The sequence below is a fragment of the Tenrec ecaudatus genome, chromosome 2, assembly GCF_050624435.1.
Source record: "Tenrec ecaudatus isolate mTenEca1 chromosome 2, mTenEca1.hap1, whole genome shotgun sequence".
NCBI classification, from domain to species: Eukaryota; Metazoa; Chordata; class Mammalia; order Afrosoricida; family Tenrecidae; genus Tenrec; species Tenrec ecaudatus.
In genome coordinates this window covers 206,367,694-206,390,270 of record NC_134531.1, presented here as the reverse complement: position 1 = coordinate 206,390,270, position 22,577 = coordinate 206,367,694, and the positions used below count along the sequence as shown (strand labels likewise).

At 47.1% G+C, this 22,577-nt stretch overlaps 1 protein-coding gene across 6 annotated transcripts in view; it reads left to right on the top strand.

Moving 5' to 3' along the window:
* PCNT (pericentrin) overlaps positions 1-22,577 on the top strand; it is a 125,501-nt gene that overhangs the window by 58,100 nt on the left and 44,824 nt on the right. For 4 of the 6 annotated variants that reach the window (XM_075542175.1, XM_075542172.1, XM_075542176.1 and 1 more), the window contains exons 22-30: positions 2,658-2,887; positions 8,916-9,032; positions 9,132-9,155; positions 10,346-10,552; positions 15,978-16,127; positions 16,307-16,459; positions 18,967-19,059; positions 20,331-21,236; positions 22,037-22,228. In XM_075542175.1, coding sequence (XP_075398290.1) covers positions 2,658-2,887; positions 8,916-9,032; positions 9,132-9,155; positions 10,346-10,552; positions 15,978-16,127; positions 16,307-16,459; positions 18,967-19,059; positions 20,331-21,236; positions 22,037-22,228 — 2,072 coding nt within the window. The remainder of the gene's footprint in view (positions 1-2,657; positions 2,888-8,915; positions 9,033-9,131; positions 9,156-10,345; positions 10,553-15,977; positions 16,128-16,306; positions 16,460-18,966; positions 19,060-20,330; positions 21,237-22,036; positions 22,229-22,577) is intronic. The other 2 variants (XM_075542177.1, XM_075542173.1) reach the window with 1 other exon arrangement.

Sequence of the window (22,577 nt, the reverse complement as noted above, 5' to 3'; positions counted from 1 at the left end):
AGGCACTTGGTTAGCTTTCCCAGTAGTTGCTGATGACCTTTCTGTGTCCTGGGAGCCCTGAGCCTACATCTCTGGTGGTGGCCCTGAAGCCCTTGAGGTAGCCTCAGACACGGGCCCACTCCACCCCTACCTCTCATCTGGGCGGTGATGCTGGCTGGGGTATTGGCAGAAGGGCAGGGGCAGCTTGTCCTCATGCTGCCCCACTACAGGGGTGCTCCAGGCCATGGGACCTGGCACCTCCAGGTGGTTCCCATGTTTTTTGGGTCCCTCTTTTTATCTTAGCTACATGGACTGTCTGTCATCACTTAACCCAGAGTTGGAAACGACTGTTTCTGCACTGTGAACTTCTCTTCTCCTCCTTGGTCCCATTGAACAATTCATGCCAAAGTCCTGGAGCCGGAGCCTCTTCAGTACTTTAAGAACAGAGGGTGAACTGGGGGGACTCGCATGTCTCAGAATTCTCTGATGCCAAACCTTCCCCAGAGTCTGCTCCCGATGCCGTCTCTCCTCTTAGTCCTGAACTTTGTACTCGAGGTCATGCATTCTTCTCGATTTATTTCTGTAAATGTGTATATATTTTGCTTCATAGGCATTCCTGTCACTGTAGCACAAAAGGATTCAGGTTTGTAAAATGGATGAACGATTTCTGTGTGCTTTGTGCTTGCTGTAGAGTTGGTAGACGATTCCGCCGAGGGGCAGAGTTCCTCAGTGTTTGTGGCAGACTGTGGTCCCTTATGTTGTCATGGTGTTTTAACCTAACGAGCTTGTGTGAACAGTACTCTCTAAGACTCCTTGCTGCTGTCACTCAGCTGTGGTCTGTGCGTGCTGTTTGTAGCCGCATGGCTTGGGGGTCCTGAGGAGCTCTCAGGCTGGGTTCTGGCCCTGCACGTCTCCTCGTCCCCTGTGAGGTGGGGAAGCCTGCAGCTCAAGCTCCAGCCGGTCCTGGGTCACGTGCCGTGGCGCCCTGGCTCGAGTGCATGTTCCCCTGGATACATGGTGGGAGGTGACACTGTCTTCCTCAAGCCACGAGAGCCTTGGTGGTCTCAAGGCTGATGCACCGTACTGTTAAAGGCACTTCTGTGGCTGTAATGCCACCCCTTGAGGCCATTAAGCTGCGTGCTTGATGCTATTTTATCATCATTAATTTTGGGGTATCGGCATGAGTATTTATGGGAAGTATTATCTTAATGGTAGTGACGCCTCATTGCTATTGAGTCAATTCTGCCTCATGGCAACCCTACAGGACAGAGTAAAGCTGCCCCACTGGGTTTCCAAGACCGCAAGCCCCGTCTTTCTCCCACAGAGTGGTTAGTGGTTTGGAGCTGGTCAAACCAGAGTTTGTTATTGAAAGAGTTAAACAGACTTTCACAAGCCAAAATAAGTTTGAAAGCTGGTGAAATAGAAATGAAATCGTTTCAGTTCTTGGGTAATTTGATGCTCCAGGGTTCCTCAAAGATTCGGCCAGAGGTGGAAAATAAGGCCCGCCCGGAGAGTTCCCCTGTGCACAGGTGTCGCTGGAGATGCTACTAGTTTATGGTTTTCTTTTGAGCCGAAGTTTATTCAGACTTGTCCCCTGACATGTGGACTAGTGTGGGCTTCACTGCCTGGTCAGTCTTAGGTCAGCTTTGGAGGACTCACAGCCAATTCACTTTTCCTTCAAGAGGCCATTACAGCCCTGCGCACCCAGCGGGGGCCTGTACGGTGCACGGATTTGCTCTTAGCCGACATGGTCATGTGTTCACATCCAGGGGGTTTTCCATACTGGTGGATACACATGAAGACGTCACTCCTGACAGTTGCTGGTATGCGGCCTGGGACCGCCCAGATGGGTTGTTCTCAGACTGCGCACACTTGAGAAGGTGTGATTTTGTGGCCTGAGTAATTTGCATCGGTGTTTGATATACAGTGGCAGGTTAGTTGGGTGCTGGCCTGGCCTTGGGGGCAGACACTGATGCCCTGTGTGCATGGAACCCTGCTGCTTGCTGGTTCATCAGGAAGGAGGGAAACAGGGCATGGGCAGGGCAAGGTAGCACCTGTGCTGGCTGGTTCAGAACTTTTGTCCTTTGGCTCTCCCCTGCACTCAGCCAGGGGGTGATCTTGGCTTCTGCGCCTTGGCTGCAAAGGAGGCTTGACAGCCCTAATTCCATCGGAGCTACCCCCGAGCCTGTTGCATCTGAGCCCACTGTGTAGGAAGGATCCTTCCTCCCTTGGCAGTCACAGGTGACCCCACTCAATGGAGTCTACCTGTTTGTCTCCACCTCTGCCCGGCAGTCCCTGCTCACTCCCCAGGATGGTGTCTGTCCCACTCCACATTGGTCCTTACAGTAGCTGTCAGCCCTACATGGTGGAGTCTGCTTCCACATATGGCCAGTAGTCCTTGTCAACCCGGCGTGGTATCTCCATATTGGCTCTGGAAGTTACTGGGCAGCCATGAGCATTTAAGTCAATTCTCCTATTTCCACATTGGTCTGGCAGTCACCATTAGCCTACATAGTGAAGTCTGTCTGTCTCCACCCCAATCGTGAGAGTCACTGAGTGGCTCTGTATGGCAAAGACTGCCTGTCTCCACTTCTAGAAGGCAGCTGGTGGGCAGGGCCACTTGCTTCCAGGGTATGCCCTGGGCGTTTTCCTCCATGTCTGTGTTCGGGGCCTTTTAGGTCTCCAGAAGGAAGTGGAGTGTCTAACCAAGGAGCAGTTGGAGACTACGAAGCAGTCTGAGAAGGATCGAGCCGCTCTGCTCTCCCAGCTGCGGGTGCTGGAGTCGGAGTTGGAGGAGCAGGTGTCCCAGCATCAGGCGTGCGCCCAGTATGCGGAGGAGGTTGTCGCGCTGAAGCAGCAGATGACCTCACTGGACAAGCACCTGCGCAGCCAGCGGCAGTTCATGGATGTAAGTCTGCAGCGCACTGCACTCCTTCACCCCAGAGCTCCTCGTGTTTTCTGATCCGTGCCCTGGGGCTGCGGTAGAGCATAGCACCGTGCATTGGGGTGGCTCCCAGGGGCTCATAGACATGCACAGTCATCCTCTTCAGGCCGAGAGGCCGAGATCAGAGTGTTGGCCTGTGAATTCCTAAAATTCTGTTCCGTGCTTGCTCTCTCTGCTGCTGGCGACAGCAGTGACCCGAGTCATTCAGACTTTATCTTCACATGGCCATCTTCCTGTGTGCTTTCTCTTTCTCTTCTCCTTTTATAAACACACTAGTCTTAGAGAATTCAGGCCCACCTTCTCCATTGTGACCGCTTACTAACTGGAAACATCTTCAAAAACCCCTATTTCCAAACAAGACCGTGTTCACAGGTATGGGGTTTAGAATGTCAACTTATCTCTATGGAGGACACAGTTCAATCCATAGCATCTTCTTCTTTTTTTTTTTATGGCCTCAGTTCTCACAATTTGTGGATTTTTTTAAAACATTTTATTAGGGGCTCATACAACTCTTATCACAGTCCACACATATACATACATCAATTGTATAAAGCACATCTGTACATTCTTTGCCCTAATCATTTTCAAAGCATTTGCTCTCCACTTAAGCCCTTTGCATCAAGTCCTCTTTTTTCCCCCTCTCTCCCCACTTCCCCCTCCCTCATGAGCCCTTGATAATTTATAAATTATTATTTTGTCATATCTTGCCCTGTCCGGTGTCTCCCTTCACCCCCTTTTCTGTTGTCCGTCCCCCAGGGAGGAGGTCACATGTACATCCTTGTAATTGGTTCCCTCTTTCCAACCCACTCACCTTCTACCCTTCCAGTATCATCTCTCACACCCCTGGTCCTGAAGCTATCATCAACCCTGGATTCCCTGTGCCTCCAGCTCCTATCTGCACCAGTGTACAACCTCTGCTCTATCCAGACTTGCAAGATAGAATTCGGATCATGGTAGTGGCGGGGAAGAAGCATTTAGGAACTGGAGGAAAGCTGTATTCTTCATCGGTGCTACATCGCACCCTGACTGACTCATCTCTTCCCCTAGACCCTCTGTGAGGGGATCTCCAGTGGCCGATGAATGGGCTTTGGATCTCCACTCTACACTTCCCCCTTCATTTCACTATGATAAGATTTTTTTTTCTTGATGATACCTGATCTCTTCGACATCTCGTGATCACACAGGCTGGTGTGTTCTTCCATGTAGGCTTTGTTACTTCTGAGCTAGATGGCTGGTTGTTTATCTTCGAGCCTTTAAGACCCCAGACGCTATCTCTTTTGGTAGCCAAGCACCATGAACTTTCTTCACCAAATTTGCTTGGCTTAGGCTTAGGCTTCAGCGGTTGTGTCGGGAGGGTGAGCATCATGGAATGCCAATTTAATAGAAGAAAGTATTCATGCATTGAGGGAGTGCTTGAGTAGAGGCCCAAGGTCCTTCCGTCACCTTAATACTAAACCTATAAATATAGGCACATAGATCTATTTCCCCATCCTCATTTATATTTGCATATGTACATGTCTTTGTCTAGACCTCTATAAATGGCCTTTGCCTCCCAGTTCTTTCCTCTATTTCCCTTGACTTTCCTCCTGCCCCACTATCATGCTCTGTCCCCACCTGGGTTACAGCTATACCTCTTCGTTACCCTACCCTTGATCACAGCCTACCAGGCCTCCTACACCCTCCTCACCACTGATTTTGTATCACTTGTTGTGTTCCCTTGTTCCTGGGTTTGTTAACACCACTTCCTTTCCCCTCACCTCCCCGTCCCATGTCCCCCCGGAACTGTCGGTCCCGTTGTTTTCTCCTCCAGATTGTTCATCCAGTCTATCTTATTTAGACAGACCTGTGGAGATAATAACATGCACAGAAACAAGACAGAGGAAAACAAAGCAATAGTATACAACAAAACAACAACAACAAACCACTGACAAAGAACAAACCAAAACACATCAATCAAGAAAGAAAAGCTTGTAGTTCAAGGATAGTTTGTTGGCCCATAGCATCTTCTAAACACCTGTTTTTAACTTTACTGTGAAGCAATTTCAAACTTATTCGAAGTAGAAAAGTAATACAGAAAATGCCCATACAGCCTTCACTCAGAGTTATCTGATCGATCCTAAGCCAGCTGCCTCAGGATTTGGAGGTGTGGATCACAGGTGTGTGCAGTCACACACCCTGCATTTTACTGAGCCGCTGGACTAAAAGTGGGCAATCTGCCTTTGCCTCTACAGCTATTTAAATACACATTTTCTAAGAACTCGGGCATTCTCTTTCCGAATGACGGTATGATAAAGAGGACGAGAAAGTTTCACCTTGTGGTGCTGCTCTCTAACACACGTGTTAGCAGCTGTCTCCATCATGTGTCAGAGTTGGTTGGTCTGACAGCTAATCCAGGGTCCCCCTCATGCTCCATTGTGCATTTAGCCCCTGCACTTAAAGTTGTTTCCTGAGAAAGGTCTCTGTCTATCATGACCTCGGTGTCTTGGTAGGTGTAGGCTCTGAGGTTACTTTGTCCCTCACTTGGGCATCAGATTCTGTTGGATGGTCGCTAGAGAAGGAAGACAGGGAGGCGTGGCAGCTGCCTTGATGTCATTATCAAGACCGGCAGCTTTGGCTGGTCACTTCATGGGGGTGTTAGCCAGCCTTCTTCATTGCAAACTTACTATCACAATCTGTGAAATATTTTCATTTGGCATATAAATTATGCAGATTTCTTAGGAAATTATAGTGATCAAAACGAACCATATAAAACCATATATAATGCTGCCACCCATCAAATACTGTCTTGTGTAATGGGGGTTTGGGATCTTTTAGATAATCTGTGTTTACAATTCATGGGGGCCTATGCATATCAGAATAGATCTGTGCTCATTAGACTTTCCAGTGCTGGTCTTTCAGAAGCAGGTCATGATGTTATTCTTCTGAGACACTTCTGGGTGTCCTTGAACTTCCAACCTTCCATTAGCCAAGAGTATTATTAACCATTTATGCTACCAAGGGTGCTTAAGTGGGTAAAACAACAAGATCAAATCCATGTTTTTAATGAACAAAATTGAAACAGTGTACTATAACTTGTGTTTTATAGTATGTCTTTTATTTGCTGTAACTTGAATTTCCTTAATTATTTTTTTTGCCTTCTCTTTCACCTAATTAAAACATTGCCTACTCTCTAGCCAGTAACTTTTCCTCTCATCTCTCCTACCCTTGGTAAACATCAAAGAATTAAAAAAATTTTTTTATTAGGGGTTCATACAACTCTTATCACAATCCATACATACATCAATTGTGTAAAGCACATTTGTACATTCATTGCCTTCACCATTCTCAAAACATTTGCTCTCCACTTAAGCACCAGGCAAAGAATGTTTCTATTTCGGTGAAAACCTTTTCTTGACTTTTATGATAATACTTCTTAAAATATTTGACATTTCCCACTCAGCATAGAGTGAGGTTGGAATCAAGGTTGAAATTGTAGCGTATCTATAGGTTGCTTTGGTTGTATCGACATTTTCACAATCTTCAATCTTCCTCTCCATGACCATGGTATATTCTGTTTATGTAAGCCTCCTGGTTTTTTGTTTTTTACAATTTTTTTTTCTTTTTTAAAATTTTATTAGGGGCTCATACAACCCTTATCACAATCCATACATATACATACATCAATTGTATAAAGCACATCCATACATTCCCTGCCCCAATCCTTCTCAAGGCATTTGCTCTCCACTTAAGCCCTTTGCATCAGGTCCTCTTTTTTATAGTTTATTTTGTTTCTCTTGTTAGATTTCGTCCTGAGTGTGTAATCTTTTGTAGCTATTGTAAATGGAATTGTTTTCTTGATTTCCTTTTTATGGTTCTCTGTGTTATTGTAAAGGAGGACAATTGACTTGTGTGCCTCTGCCAGTTTGGATACGTTTTAGTTCTCTTTCCTGCCTTTCAGCTTGGCTCAGACTTGTAGCAGGGTATTGACTAGGAGTGGCGTTACCCGGCTTCCCTGTCTGCTTCCTGTTCGCTAGGGGACTGTAGTTTCTCTTTACACGAATGCTCTTGCTTTTGTTTCTATGCCCTTAAGTATATTGAGGATTGTCCCTTCATTTCCAATTTTGCTATCAGGATTGGGTGATGGATTTTGTCAGATGACTTTTCCGCATTGATGTGCTCGCGTAGCTTCCCCCACTTTGTTTTATTTACATTGTGGATTACATTGATTGCCTGTCTAATGTTGGAACTTCCTTGCATACCTGGGATGAATCCCACTTGGTAGCGACATTTTTGTTGTTGCTATTGGTATATATTGTTGAATTGCATTGAGAGTTTTTGCACCTATGCCTGTGAGGCATATTTGTCTACAGTTTTCTTTTTTATATGATGTCTCTGTCTAGTTTGGGTATCAGGGTTTACTTGCTTCATAAAATGGATCTAGGAGATTTTCATTCTTCTCTGTATTCTGGAATCATTTAAATAGAATTGGTGTCAACTCGTCTCAATATTTGGTGGAATCATCAGGGCTAGGACTTGTTTTTCGATGGAATTTTTTTAAAGATCACTTTATTGGGGGCTCTTACAGCTCTTATAACAATCCATATTTCAATTGTTATCAAGCATTTTTGTAGTTGCCATCATTATTTTCTAAACATTTACTTTCTATTTGAGGACTTGGTATCAGCTCCTCTTTTTCTACCTCCCTCCCACCCTGTGACCCCTTAGTAAATTATAAATTATTACTATTATCATATCTTACACTGACTTCTGTCTCCTTTCCTCCACAGTTTCTTCCCCTCCTCCTCTACCCACTTTTTCCCCCTACCCTCCTGGTATCGCTACTCCCATTTCTGTTCCTGAGGGATTTATCTGACCTGGTCTCCATGTGCCCTGAGCTCTTATCTGTACTTGTGTACATGCTCTGGCCTAGGCCACAGTGAAAGGCAGGATTGGGGTCATGATTGTGGGGGGTGAGGAAGCCTCAAGGAATCAGGTTGGAATATTGTGTGTTTTATCAGTGCTATACTTCACCCTGATTGACTTATCCCTTCCTTGTGACCCTTCTGTGAGAGGATGTCCCATTGTCTACAATGTCCCATTGTCGATGGATTTTGGGTCTCTGCTCTCACCTATCTCGTTCTAAACAGTATTTTTTTTTATTGTTTTGAGTCTTCTGATACCTGTTACCTGATCCTGTTGACATCTTGTGATCACACGGGTTGGTGTGCTTCTACCATGTTGGCTTGGTTGCTTCTGAGCTAGATGGCCGCTTGTTTACCTTCAAGTCTTTTAAGACCCCAGATGCTGTATATTTTGATAACTGGGCACCATCAGCTTTCTTCACCACATTTGCTTGTGCACCCATTTTATCTCCAGTGATCATGCCGGGAGGGTGAGCATCACAGAATTCCACACAAGCGGCCATCTAGCTCAGAAGCAACCAAGCCAACATGGGTTGAGTGAAGGCTTGAGCAGAGGGTACTGGGAATTTTTTTCTCATGTTCAAATTTTCTACTTTAGTGTATATCAGTTTATCACCTGAACTACTTTCACTGAAGAAGTATTTTCAGGGTGACTATGAAGTTAAATCTGTAATATTCCCTTGTCATATCATATTCCTATATTGGCCAACTCTTGGCACGTTTCTTCTATGTTCCTGGAATATTTCCCACAGGTGTGTCCTGGGACCTGTACTCTTAGGCAGTTCTCTGCATGTCATTTTCTGTGTAGCATCAGTATTTCAGAGCTGGTGCTGCCTCGAGGAAAGGACCATTACTCTGTATTTACCCTGGTGTACAAAAATTCTGCTGATAGAGTGTCGGATGGGCAGAAACTGGGTTCAGACCATGGAGGCATGATGCTTTGCCGATGCTAGCTCCTTCCCCTAATGTCATGACCCTCAGGGTCCCTGGAAAGTAGGTTGACATGTCCTGGGGACATAGAGACTTACATGGCTGTAAACTCTGCCATTGCCTCTGGAAAAGAGGAGGTGACACACCTGCTTTCTCCACAGGAGCAGGCAGCGGAGCGGGAGCACGAGCGAGATGAGTTCCAGCAGGAGATCCAGAGGCTGGAGGGACAGCTGCGGCAGGTGGCCCGGGCCCAGGCCACGGGTGCCCAGGAGAACCACGTGAGTGCCCAGCCTTGGAGCCTGGGGACATTGACGGCATGCTCCAGGGTGCTGTAAGTCTGACTTTCTCCTCTTTCCCTTCCATGTCCATGAAAACAGCAGAGTGAGCAGCCAAGTGAAGAGGTAAGGACAGAGCCCCACCTGCCATTACCCCAGGGTCTCCTGGATAAGGCTGTTACTGGACCAGGACCAGCCTTGCCTCACCCTTGTTTTTTGGGATATCTTTTCCTTGGCACTATAACTGCCTTCATCTTGATAGAACAGTAATTAGTTTGCTTGTTTACTGTCTTTTTAGTTAATATTTTATTTGGGGATAATTAAAGACTTAGATGTAGTTATAAGAAATAATACAGGGATTCCATGTCCCTTTACCCACTTCCTCACAATGGTAACATCTCAGAAAAGCCTGGGCCCAGGATCATGGACACCTGATGAGTGAAGGTTCCATCCCCATTATCCACTTTCCTCCCACAACCATATCCTCCTTAGCCCCTGGCCAACACTCACCTGTTGCCCATTTCTGAAATCATGCCATTTCAGGAATATTAGATAAATGGAATTATGTAGTGTGTGGCCTTTGGGAATTGACTATTGTGCATAGAGACATATCCATATTTAAGGGGGCTTCAAAAAGCATGTAGGGAAATTTAATTATCTTTTAACTCCATTTCTGCCACGAAGTTTTGGAGTTCCCTTACATTAGTCTCTGTCACCTATCAGTACTCTGCTCCTTTCTGTTGCATGCAGCCGTGCACCTGTTGATGACACCAGAGTGTTGACTATGTTTTGGCAGAAATGTGTGAGGGACCCCCCTTTTCCCTGCCTCTCTGACAATAGAGTTATTCTGAAAGGATGTCCAAATACCATATCAATAAGCTGTTTTAAAAATCTGTGAAGATCTTTTTCCTTTTGTTCAACACAACTCATTGACATTATTTGCATCCTCTCTACCCCCCCCCCAAAAAAAAACCAGAAAAAAAGCTTTCACATTATTAGCAAGCACTAAGTCCAGACCCCTATCCCCTTGGGAAGGAGATGCACCATGTATTGGATTTGCTCTGGTCTCTGAGTGTTACGCTGGCACGATATTGCTCATGCAGACATCTGCACTGCCCAGACATCCCAGCTCTAGTCCCCTGCTGCCCGTGAATATTTTCATTTTAGGACACATTTTGCTTCCTGTTGGGTCCCCAGTGGGAAGCACCGAGTGTGTGTCTCCTCTCACCACTCTGATGCACACTTGTTATTTGGAAGCCAAGTGTTTTTGTTTCTAGGGTTCTCTGGTGTTGTTCAGGTCTTGGTTGTTGTTTTAGGTTGAGTTGTTACAGAAAAAGTTAAGGGAAAAGTCGGATGGGTTCACTGAGTTGGCTGTGAAGAAGGAGCTGGCTGACAGACGGCTGGCAGTGCAGCAGGAGGAGATGCAGCGCCTTGAGGCAGCAGTTACTGAGGCCGGCCAGAGGATGACCCAGCTCCAGGAAGAACTGGAGACACAGAAGAGAATTGGGCAGGAATTACAGCAGGTGAGCACGCCTCTGTCTTAGATGAAGGTTTTCCTTTCTCATCGGCACCCATGTAGCGGTTGCTCGGGACCGATGTGGGGGCTGGACTGGTCAGCTGTGCTCTCTGAGAGGCTAGTATTTGTCCCAGTGAGAAAGTGTACCAGCACATGGGACCATATATGTACTTTTCAGACATGCTGCAGAGCTGGTTAGAATGATTTTAACCTTTTGAGTTTATGAATTTATATCTACTTCCCAAGTAAAATCCCTCCAATGATAATCTTTAACATGATTTAACTTGCTATTATGAGCCTATAATGGTGCCTGTTTGCGTATCTGAATATTTAAACTGCATCTAAGCGACCGAACCTGAGGTATATCATCTTACGGTTTGGAGGATGGTGGCCCGGCCTGGTGAGAGGCTTAAGCACCTTTATATCTCCATTAAGCAGTTTTTCCCTTCTGTTTGAGCACTTAGTTAAAGAGGATTTAAATTTTGACTGTTTGTAGTAGAAAGTTAAAAGGTTATTTCAATGGGTGAAACTGCTCAGTCAGCAAATTTACAGTCAGTAGTTTGGTCACAAACCCTACTTCAAGGACAATCTGAATCTCCTTGTCTCAGTTGCTGCTAAATTCATGACGACTTCATGTATGTCAAAAGAGAACATGCAGGGGGGGTTTAGTAGCTGGTTTTCAGCAATGACTGGCCAGACCTTCCTTCAGAGGTGCCTTCGGATGGATTCAAACGTCCAGTCTTTTGGTTAGCAGCTGGGCCCGTGAAACTTGTGTCCTCCCCAGGGACTCCTTGATGGTACTAAGAGAGCTTTTAGCAGATGCATCTGATTCTAGTAGACGTTGAAGGGGACGTTTGTGTGAGTTCAAGTTTTTCTCTTGAGGCCATGCTGTGTCCCCACTGTGCCATCGTGGGGTAGGACACCTAGCACCTGACCCATCCTCTAGTGTCTTCACTGGAGGGTGCTCCGTCCCTACATGAGCCATTTCCCAGCCTGGGACCATTTCCACTTGGGACTGCTTCACTCATTCACCCACTTTTGTCCACTCATCTGTTTACTTGTTCCTCCACTCTTCACATTCATTTGTATACTCACTTGTTCATTCACTCAGTTACTTTTCCCTTCTTCACTCATTCCGCCAGCAAGCACTTGCTGAGCTATTAATAACGAAGAGAAGGCGATTGCTTCACCTTTGTATTGAAAGCCATGTGTTAAGGATGGAAAGTACCTTTTCATCCATGAAGTTGGAGCAGCACTGTAGCCTGATCCCATTTCATATGTTGCAAGCCTTTTCAAAATATATACCAAATGTTTTCTGAAAACTGATGATATTCATTGTATGATCCCCTTCCATCATTAATCTTAACCCCATTCTTTGACCACGTCTTTCCAATGTTGTTAGTTGGTAATACTTCAATGCCTATTATTGTGCCTGGTTGAAGAGATTCTGGGCCTCCGCCATCAGCACGGTGCCACAGCCATGCTTGTCTTCTCCCCAGACTGGAGGCACTTTCACACGTGTTTTCTGGGCAGAGCTCAGGCGCTGTGGTGGATGTGCTGGGAGTCGCAGGAGCCCCAGGGCTGGAGGTGAGCCTGGGAGTCAGAGAGGAAGTGTGTGCCCCGACTGCTGGGCTGTAGGAAGAGCTGGGAATGACAGATGCCTTCAGAGACAGCAGTGTGAGGTGTCTAGTTTCCTAAGCATTTGCTTCACGTAGTAAGATTTTTTAAAATTCATCGTTTTATTGGGGGCTCACAAATCTTATAACAATCTATCATTCAATTGTATTAAGCACACTTGTACATGTGTTGCCATCATCATTCTCAAAACATTTTCTTAAAAAAAAATCATTTTATGGGGGCTCGTACTTCCATCCATTGTGTCAAGCACATTTGTACATGTGTTGTCATCATCATTCTCAAAACATTTTCTTCCTACTTGAGCCCTTGGTATCAGCTCCTCATTTTCCCCCCTCACTCTCCAACCCCCCCCCTCAACCCTTGATCATTTATAAATTGTTATTATTTTTTGATGTCTTACACTGTCTGATGTCTCCCTTCACCCACTTTTCTGTTGTCCATCCCCCAGGGAGGGGTTATATGTAGATCATTGTGATCGGTTCCCCCTTTCTACCCTTACCTTCCTGGTATCACTACTCTCATTATTGGTCTGGAGGGGTTTATCTGTCCTGGATTCCCTGTGTTTCCAGCACTTATCTGTACCTGTGTACATGCTCTGGTCAAGCTGATTTGTAAGGTAGAATTGGGATCATGATAGTGGGGGAGGAGGCATTAAAGAACTAGAGGAAAATTATATGTGTCATCCGTGCTGTCCTGCATCCTGGCTGGCTTGTCTCCTCCCTGCGACCCTTCTGTAAGGGGATGCCCAGTTGCCTACAGATGGGCGTAGGGTCCCCTCCCTCTCATTCACAATGATATGATTTTTTGTTCTTTGATGCCTGATGCCTGATCCCATGGACACCTAGTGATCACACAGGCTGGTGTGCTTCTTCCATGTGGGCTTTTTTGCTCCTGAGCTAGATGGCTGCTTGTTTACCCTCAAGCCTTTAAGACCCCAGATTCTCTATCTTTTCACCATCAGCTTTCTTCACCATATTTGCTTATGCACCCTCTTTGTGTTCAGCGATCATGCCAGGAAGGTAAGCCTCTTGGAATGCCAGGTTGATAGAACAAATTGTTCTTGCATTGAGGAAACTACTTGTGTAGAGGCCCAGTATCCATCTGCTACCTTAATACTAAACATATTAATAAATGTACATAGATCTATTTCCTCCTCATCATGTATAAATGTATTTACATAGTACGTGCCTGTATTTAGATCTCTATAAATGCCTTTTGCCTCCTAGTTCTTTCCTCTATTTCCTATTACTTTCCTCTTGTCCTACTATCATGTTCAGCCTTCATTTGAGTTTCAGTAATTCCTCTCGGTTACATTGCCCTTGATCAAGCCCTACCAGGCCTCCCGCACCCACCTCACCAGATTTTGGATCACTTGTTGTTCCTTTTCCCCTGCCTCCCCCTCTCCCACATTCCCCCAGGAACTGTTGGTCCCATTGTTGTTTTCTCCTCCAGATTGTTTATCTTGCCTATCTTATCTAGATAAACCTGCAGAGATAATAAAATGCATAAAAAACAAGACAGCAAAACAAAGCAACAAAGGAACACAAAATAACAGCAATAACAAAAAAAACGAAAAAAGAAAGGCCTGTAAATAGTTCAAGGTCTGTTTGTTGACCTTTAGGAGTGTTTTCTAGTCAGATGCCCTGACCCCAAAGTTTATTTTTGGTATTCCCTGGGGACTCCCCTTGCTGTTCTGTTGCATGCCCTTAGTGTTTTGCCTTGGTGTAGTGGGGTCAGATTGGGCGCAATTCCCAGTGGTGTCTCCCGTAGGGTTATGGGTCATTGAGGGATGCCGTGTCTTGTAGTGGGGCCAGCCCTATGGTCCTTTCTGCATTGGCTGCTCTTAGCAGAAATATTGTCCTCAGGGCTTGGTGGGCCAGGATGTGCTCCACTCTTCCTCCCCCTTCATTTGCTCCCATGTGTCCTGATCAGACATGTCTTTTCTCTGAGCTGTAGCTTCAGTGCTGTCCTCTGAAGTAAATTTTCTGTGGGGAAGGCAGGCTGTCCACATAGTTAGGATTAGAGCCGACCCCAGAAACCTCCAAAACATTTTCTTTCTATTTGAGCCCTTGGTATCAACTCCTTGTTTTTCCCTACCTCCTCTACCCTCCCACCCTTGTGAATCCTTGATGAATTATATATTAGTGTTGTTATTTTGTGTCTTTCACTGTCTGCTGTTTCCCTTCACACACATTTCTGTTATTTGTCCTCCTGGGGTGTGGGCTGTATCTCTGACCTTGTGATCGATTCCCCTTTCAAAGTAAGATTCCCCCCCCCCCCCCGCCCCAGTGTGATGTTATTAGGTGCCATCTAATTGGTCCTGACTCATAGTGAACCTGTGTGCAGCGGAAACCCTGTCTGGTTCTTCTTCATCCCCATCATTGCCGTGTTGGAGCCCATCGCTGCCCTACCCTGTCCAGGGACTGGTATTTCCTGACAGCATGGCCTTAGTCTGTGAGGTGAAGTCTCAGCATCCTTGCTTCTCAGGAGTAGACATATTTGTTTGTTCTATCAGTCTAGCAAACTAAAAAACCACACGCACTCCCATGAGGTTCATTCCGACTCATGGGATCCTACAGGATGGAATAGAACTACCCCTATGAATTTCTGAGACTGCAACTCTATAGAAACAGCAAGCCTCGTCTTTTTCCTTTGGAGTAGCTGGTGGTTTTGAACTGCTGACTCTGGTTCTCGGCCTAATACATAACCACTACAGGAACAGGACTCAGTCTACTACGGCACATTCGGTATTCTTCAGCTACACCATAATTCAATGGCATTAGTTCATTTTCAGACTTCCTTATTCATTCAGTGTCCAGGCGTAGAGTGGGACAAGTGAAAATACCATGGCTCGGGCACACCTAACAATGAAAACAAAGTTACATTTTTGCTTTTTAATAGGTCGTGTGCAGCAATTTGACCAATGCACTAAGTTTGAGTGCCTGACTGCTGCTTCCGTGGGTGCTGATTGTGGATCCAAGTAAAGCGATGTCTCTGACAGTGTCCGTCTCGTATTTTGGTGTGCTGGGTGCGGTTGTTGTGACAGTGTCTGTCTCGTATTTTGGTGTGCTGGGTGCGGTTGTTGTGACAGTGTCTGTCTCGTATTTTGGTGTGCTGGGTTACTGCTTGTTGTTTTTCATGTTGAGCTGTAACCCATACGGAAGGATGTAGAGTTTGAGTTTCATCAGTAAGTGCTTCAAATCTTCTGGCTTTCAACAAACAAGGCTGTGCCATCTTGATGCCAGACTTTGTTAATGAGTCTTTCTGTGTCCTCATGCCACATTCTTCAGAGTTCAGCTTTTCAGATTGTATTTGCTCAGCAAAGGGATTGAACATGGTGAAGAATACAACTGTCATGCACACTTCTTGATGGTTAGCCCTGCAGTAGCCCTTTGTTGTGTTGCCGTCGTTCCATGTGAGCACAGATACCAACAGCTCCTCCCATTGAGTCAGGTCTGACTCCTATAGTGCGGAATAGAATGGACCCATTTGAGTTTCCATGGCTGCAGATCTTTACAGGAGCTCATCGTTCTTTTATGGGTAGACTGGTGGGCTCGAACTGCTGACCTTGCAGTTAGCAGCTCAATGTGTAACCGCTACGCCAGCAGAGCACAAGGACATGCTCCAGTATTCCCATTCTTTTCAGTGTTTTCTATAATGTATGATTCACACAGTAGAATGGCTGCCTTTGCAAAAAAAAAACAAAACCACAATAAATATCTTTCTAGTACTCTCTGCTTACAACCAAGATCCATCTGGCAGTATCTAATCCATCTGCTCCATCTTTTCAACAGGATAAAGAGGCGCTAGAGCAACAGCAGATGAATCACTTGAGCCTGGTGTCCGAGCTGCAGACTGAACTTGAGGAGGCCAAATGCCGTGTGCCTCCCATCGTCGCCGCCTCTGTCCTGACAGCTGAAGCACAGCCGGAGAGTGAGCAAGAGGCAAGCATGGGGTCCAGCGCTGCTGCTCAGGGCCCAGGGCCCAGGATTACACTGGTGGACCAGGCTCTTTGTAATAAATGCTTCGGGCATATTCTTTTAAAACGTTCACTGCTTTAAAAATAATTATTAAGTTAACTAATATTAGAAAATTGTTCAAACTTCTTTTGTTTTCATGAAAGGTTTTGGACTTAAAAGAGCAACTGGAAGAAATTAAAGATAATTTAGCAAGTAAAAATGAGGAAATACAACATTTGACTTTAAAATTAGATGTGCAGACTCGCCAGAATGCTTCCAGCCTCAGGGCACTCCACGAGGAGAACGCCCACTTGAAGGTGAGCTACAGACACTGAAATGAGGATTCAAGTGTGCAGCGAGTCTCTAGATGGTCCATCACAGCACAGACAGAACCCTGAACTATTCTAAGATGCACGTGAGCCCCTCCCTAGAGACCTGGCATGTCACCCTCGCTTTACTTGATGCTGCCCTGGGGGCTGGGGCAGGGTGTTAGAAGAGAAGCTATTCCCAGAAATCTTGAGTGGGCTAACTCATCTTTCTCTGGCCACTCAACCTCACCTGCGCTTACTTCCTACACAAAGCACCCCTCTGTTGGCAGGTGTGCTATTTGTTGGAGTAAAATGCCAGGAAGGCACTGTCTTTCTGGCAACACCGCGGGAGAAAAGAAGTAAGCTGCCGCTGTGGCTTGGGACTGGCTTAGGCCGCAATAGAGTGGTGCCCTCTCTGGAAGCAGAGATTCATTGTAGTAAATATTCACTGTTGTTATCCTTCACACCAGCAGGATTTTAAAAATCAAAATTGAAAGCTCTTCTGTTATTTTAATGTAACTGCTTTTGAAGCAAAAAATAAAAAGCAGTCTTTATATGTTGGAGATAGCATTCATTCAGAGTTGTAAAGAAATTGTATCTTTAAAAGATGACCTTGAAACAGATTAAGTTTAGAATCATGGTGTGGTGTGAGGTGCTCCCTGGCCCAACTTTAATGAACGAAGAATCAGCTTTAAGAGAAATTGTAGGAGGTGTCATTATTTATCATCTGACCCCTGCACAGGTCCCATCTGCAGTTGGAAAGTACCTCCAGTGAAAAGTGAGATTGCTGCCAAGCTCCCCTAGTAGCCAGTGATCTTTGTTTGGGAATTCTTCCGTAGTAAGTGCATGAGAAGGAGCTAAGAGAGCCCTCAACTTGTCCTATTGGTGTTCCTGAAACAAGCTGTCTGAGGAAGTACTGTGATTGATAAGTGTTTGTATTTAAACCTGCAGGGTAATTAAGAGTACTTCATCTGTCCTTAAGACATACTAGGGGTTACTACCCAAAAAACAAACAAACAAACAAAAATTGAATTTTTTCCAAAGCTTTATATTAAAATTTTTTCTTACAAAACAACCTTATCACCTTCAAAGTACTTCCCATTACACTTAATACATTTGTCAAATCTGCGATTCCATTTTTTGGAAACATTTTTTAAACTCATTTGTCTGGATGGCTGACAGCAGCTCCCTTGTTTTTTTCTTCACTCCCTCTTCTACTTCATCAAATCACTGTCCTTTCATGCCCCTCTTCACTCACGCAAACAAAAAGAAGTCGCGTGGAGTGAGGTCAGGTGTGTGCAGCAAGAGAGGCATGCTGTTTTTGGCAAAAAACTGACACACTTAGATGGCTGCATGAGCAGATGCATTGTTGTGGTGGCAAAACCAGTCTGCCACAAATCAGGACTTTTTTGTCACACACTTATGCAATCTTTTCAGAACCTCTAAATCAACCTTCCTAATCCCGAGGCCCTTTAATGCAGTTCCTCATTTTGATCCCCCAACCATAAAATTATTTTTGTTGTTACTTCATAACTGTAATTTTGTTACTGTGATGAACCGGGCGACTCCTTTCAAAGGGTCGCGACCCACAGGCTGAGAACCACTGCTCTAAATAGGAAGCTTGATTAACAGTCTGACCCGGTGGAATGAACTCCAAATGTACTATCCCCCTCACATCCCAAGAATACTATGAGCATTGTCTTGATCTTTGATTTCACGTGGGGGGCGAAGTGACGATGGCGCCTTCCACTGGCTTGATTGTTGTTTGCTTACAGGGTTGTGAGAATAGCACCATGTGTCCTGACCAGTAATGGCCTTGGAAAAATGTCTGGGTCACTTCAGAGCTGTTCTTTGAAAGCATGGCATGTTTCCATGCAGCGCTCTCTTTCCTGCTCGGTCAGACCTGAGGCACAGATTTTGCAGTGACCTTCTCATTCCCAGATCTTCCACTGAAATTCATGGGACTGAGCTCTAAAACAGTCCAGATGACTCCCCCACTGTCGGTCTTCAAGCACAAGTGCACGGATTAGGTCAACATTTTTATCTGTTGGGGAAGTTGACAGACATCTAAAATGAGGTTTGTCAATAATCGACATTTCACTTTTGAATTGAGAAAACCACTTGTACACTTGAGTTTTTCCCATCGCCATCCTTGTAAGCTCTGTTCAACATCACAATGGTTTGTGCATAATTTTTTCTGAGCAGGAAACAAAATCTCACAGCTGTATGCTGTTTTCTTAAATCTGCAATCACAAAAACCAAGGTTTGAGCGAAACTGCTTTCTACGAAAAAATTCACCGTGACCAGAGAGAACCTTCCCAGGCAACGCCACTGGGTGCACAAATCAGAGAGAGTTGCTTGTTGCTCGCCTAGCGGAAAAATGTGTACCACAAAAGCTCTGCCCAGCGGAGCGATTGTCTGATTTTTGGGGGACTGCTACCTTGTATGTAGTGTTGGGGGGGGTTGTTTTACATAATATTGCTTCCGTGGCTTCATCATCGTCACTATTTCCACAGGAATTTCTGCAAAGCAAAGAGGAGGAGATCATGTCTGTGCGGGAACAGCTAGAGGCGCAGCTGGGCCGGTTGGGAGAAGCTGCAGACTGTGAGGTGAGGCCCTTTCCCTGCAGTGTCGATACTGGGCTCTCCATGGTGCTGTGTAAACGAATAGTGTGTTTCTTTTCTCGGGGCCCTTTGATCAGAAGGCTCAGGTTTCAGGTTTACAGCTGCTGACAGAAAGGCGAGTGGTTTGAGTCCACCAACCCCTCGCCTGGAGGAGGGAGTGTCAGCGTGCTTCTATAAAAGTTCACAGCCGGCGCTGTTCTGTAGCAGCCCACGCATGACCCCACACCACCAGGGCTCCTTGAAATCTTCTCTTGCTGAAGGAAAATACCGTGTCCACGTGTGGTAGCAAGTATGGGTGATAACCGCCATCACACCTACCAAACCCGACTGAACACCAGCCAGGTTTCTTGTCACCGCTCTTAGGGCCACAGTTGTGCTTGAGTCAGTGCCATTTTTCAGTCGGTCTAGTGAAATTAAGAGTTGTAGCTTTAACCCATTGTTTTAGGAAGCCAAATAGACTACAGCAAGTGCATTGAACATTGTTGGCTGGAAAGCAGATTGCTCTGAGATCTTTACTTTTCAGGCCTACTAGTGGCGTGTGCGTGATCGTAGGGGAAGAGCGTTTAGGGGCCTAGAGACACACAGTTCAGTCCTGACCCCTCACATCACAGCTCATTCGTTTGGAAAGCTCTTTAATCTCTCCGTTTCCAACGTGTATCATTAACGCGAGAGCCATGCTGTTTCTTGCCGTGGTGTGGAGGATTAAATGGGGTGGAGCTGGAGCTGCAGTGCTGGGGCCGGGGCCGGGGCTGGAGAGGCTGCCTGTGGCTCTCACATCTTGGTAGATGTAAGTTGTCACCTTTCTTCTTCAAGTACTGAAGTGCTCCTTCAGGACAATCAGAGAGATGACGTCTGCACCGCGGTGGTGAGCTGCGTGTTACTGAGCGACAGATCAGACCGTCAGGGTAGGCAGCAGCAGGCCAATGGGGTCTGTCCCGGTGTGAGAGCGGACTCCTTAGTGGCAAGGTTGGAATCGTGGCAGGGCCTGCCCAAGGACTGGTCATCTTGACCTGCGAGATAAGCCTGGCGTGGTTGGACCGTAGCTCTCTGGAGTGTTTTCAAGGCCCTCGAGGCCATTTGCTGAGAGCATCACAGAGCAGATGCCCAGTGGACTTGGTCTCAGAGCCATCCGCCCGGGTGTCTGAATTGAGCAGTGTCCCCCTTCTCCAAAGAGGAGCTGAGACTGAACTGCAAGTCAGCACGGCATTCTGAAGTTGCTGTGTTTGTTTTGCCTGTGACATATGCTTTCTCCTCAGGTTATATGTAACAGAAGTCCTGAAGTGGAGGAGCTGAAGTTCATCGTTGAGAACCTGCAGGAGAACCAAGCTCGACTACAGAGGGAGAAAGCAGAGGAAATCGAGCAGCTCCACGAGGTCATTGAGAAATTGCAAAAAGAGCTCTCTCCCCGGGGACCTGTGGCTCCGGAAATCCGAGCTCGTGCAGCTGAAAGCCTTCAGACTGAGCTGGAGCAAGAGCTGCTTGGTGTCCAGGAGGTGGTGGCTGAGGACCTGAAGGAGCCAGGTTCCCATGTGCAGGTGCTGCAGGCAGAGCTGCAGGCAGCGCTTGTGGGCAAGGAGGCCCTGGGCCGGCTCCTGGAGGAGCAGGAGCGTGACCACCGCCAGGCCCTGGAGGCACTAGGGCAGAGCCTGCGGGCTGCTGAGGATGCTGCTGCTCACCAACTGGCGGGGCTGAGGCACAGCGTGGCCCTCAAGGAGTCCTCCCTGGAGGCACTGGCCTCCCGCCTGGCAGAGTTCGAAGACACTTTGAGAGAAAAGGAAGCAGTGATTTCGAAGAAAGATCTAGAAATCAATGCATTGAACAAGCAGAGGGCAGCCCGTCTCACAGAGCTGGAGGCTGTGCTGGCTGCTGTGTCTGGGTTCCGACGTGCCCTGGAAGGGCAGTCCTGGACTGAGGCAGCCGAGCCCCCGGAGCTGCAGGCGCTGCGGACGCAGTGCGCACGTCTTGGCCGCCAGCTGCAGGCACTGAGCCAGCGATTCCTGCGGTGCCAGCGGGAGCTTGGCCGGCACCAGATCCTTGGAGAGGGTGGCACTGGATGCAGGAGCACCAGGGGTGTGGTGGCTGTGGATCCCGTGCCTGGTGAAGATTCCGACCTGGAGTGCAGCAGGCTGGTGCGCCTGGTGCCCCATGTGGGAGACCCTCAGGTAGGCCTCCTCCTTCCTGGGGTGTGGTGGAAGGCAGAGCACAGGGTTCGATGAGGAAGACTGGGGTTTTCATTACTTTTCGACATTAAGTTCCTTTCTTTGTCCGTGAGTGTCTGAGTGGAGGCCACAAGCCTGTGTCCATGGCTCTAGTCTTACTCTGTATCACTTTACTGCCACAGTTCGGCATGGTGTCAGCTCCTGAGGACTTGTCCTCTGGTCAGTAGAAAGGGTCAGCGCTGCCAAACCCACTACCTAGGTTTCCCTGCCTCCCAGCCGGAGGCCTGTCTCTTTGCATCTTCCTGGAGCAAATCTGTGAGGCGCGCTTCCTTGTGGCTCAGGAACCTGTCCTAGCGTCTCGTTTTCGTGCCCCGGTTGGCCTGGAGCCATCCTAGTGCTAGCCCGCCTTCAAGGTGGTACCACAGGGCCTGGGCGCTACCAAAGAACATGGCTTCTGTTGTGCCACATGCTCAGAACTCTGTCCGCTTTGGAATAGGTGGCCTAATGCCCACCCTTTGCAGCTGAGCCCTTTGACTTCTGGGTTTCTGTGGGTGTTGTTGTCTGGGGTAGCTCAGGCCATCCCGTCAGACCTCAGGAGTTCTGTGGCCAGTGTATTCTGGGCTTTCATGGGGAGGGGTGTTCTCTAAGGAATCCTTGGTCACCCCTCTGACTTCTGGGTGCTGTGGGCAGTGCAGTCTGTCTAGGCAGTCCCCAAACTGCCTTATTGCACACCAACTCCCAGGCAGGCTCACACCTAATCCCAGTGTTTCTCGCTCCTGCCCTTGCTCTCCCCAACAATACAGATTCCTGGGAAGGACTGTCGGCAGCCTGCCCTCACCGGTGAGGCTCTAGGAGGTGCAGGTCAGCTGGGGCAGGAGAGCGTGATGTCCGTGCTGGCTGCCTGCCAGAAGCAGCTGGCATCTGAGCTCTTCCTGGTGAGGCCTGAGATGCGCCTGAGCAGAGCGGATGGCGGCGATCAGCTGAGACAGGACAAGGTATTTTGTGCAGCCACAGGAAGGGCTCACCGAGCAGGCTAGCCCGTCCTTCTGGTGGGATCAGTGGTTGCATTTGGAGTTAGGTGCCCCAGACTGTCATGTGACGCTGTCGCATCATCTGGCCATATGTCGTTTGTAGCACACATGCATTATTTAAGAAGCTCTAGGAAGCACATTTTTGCTGTGGTCAAGTGAATAGCCAATCACTTTCCCCTGATGAATAGGACTTCACAGCTCCAGGGCTCGGGACTGTAGGATCAGGCTGGAACCCCTCACCCATGGATACACCCCTTTGAGATTATCTCCCAGTTGGCACACATGTCACTGGTTTACTTGTTTGCCCAAATTT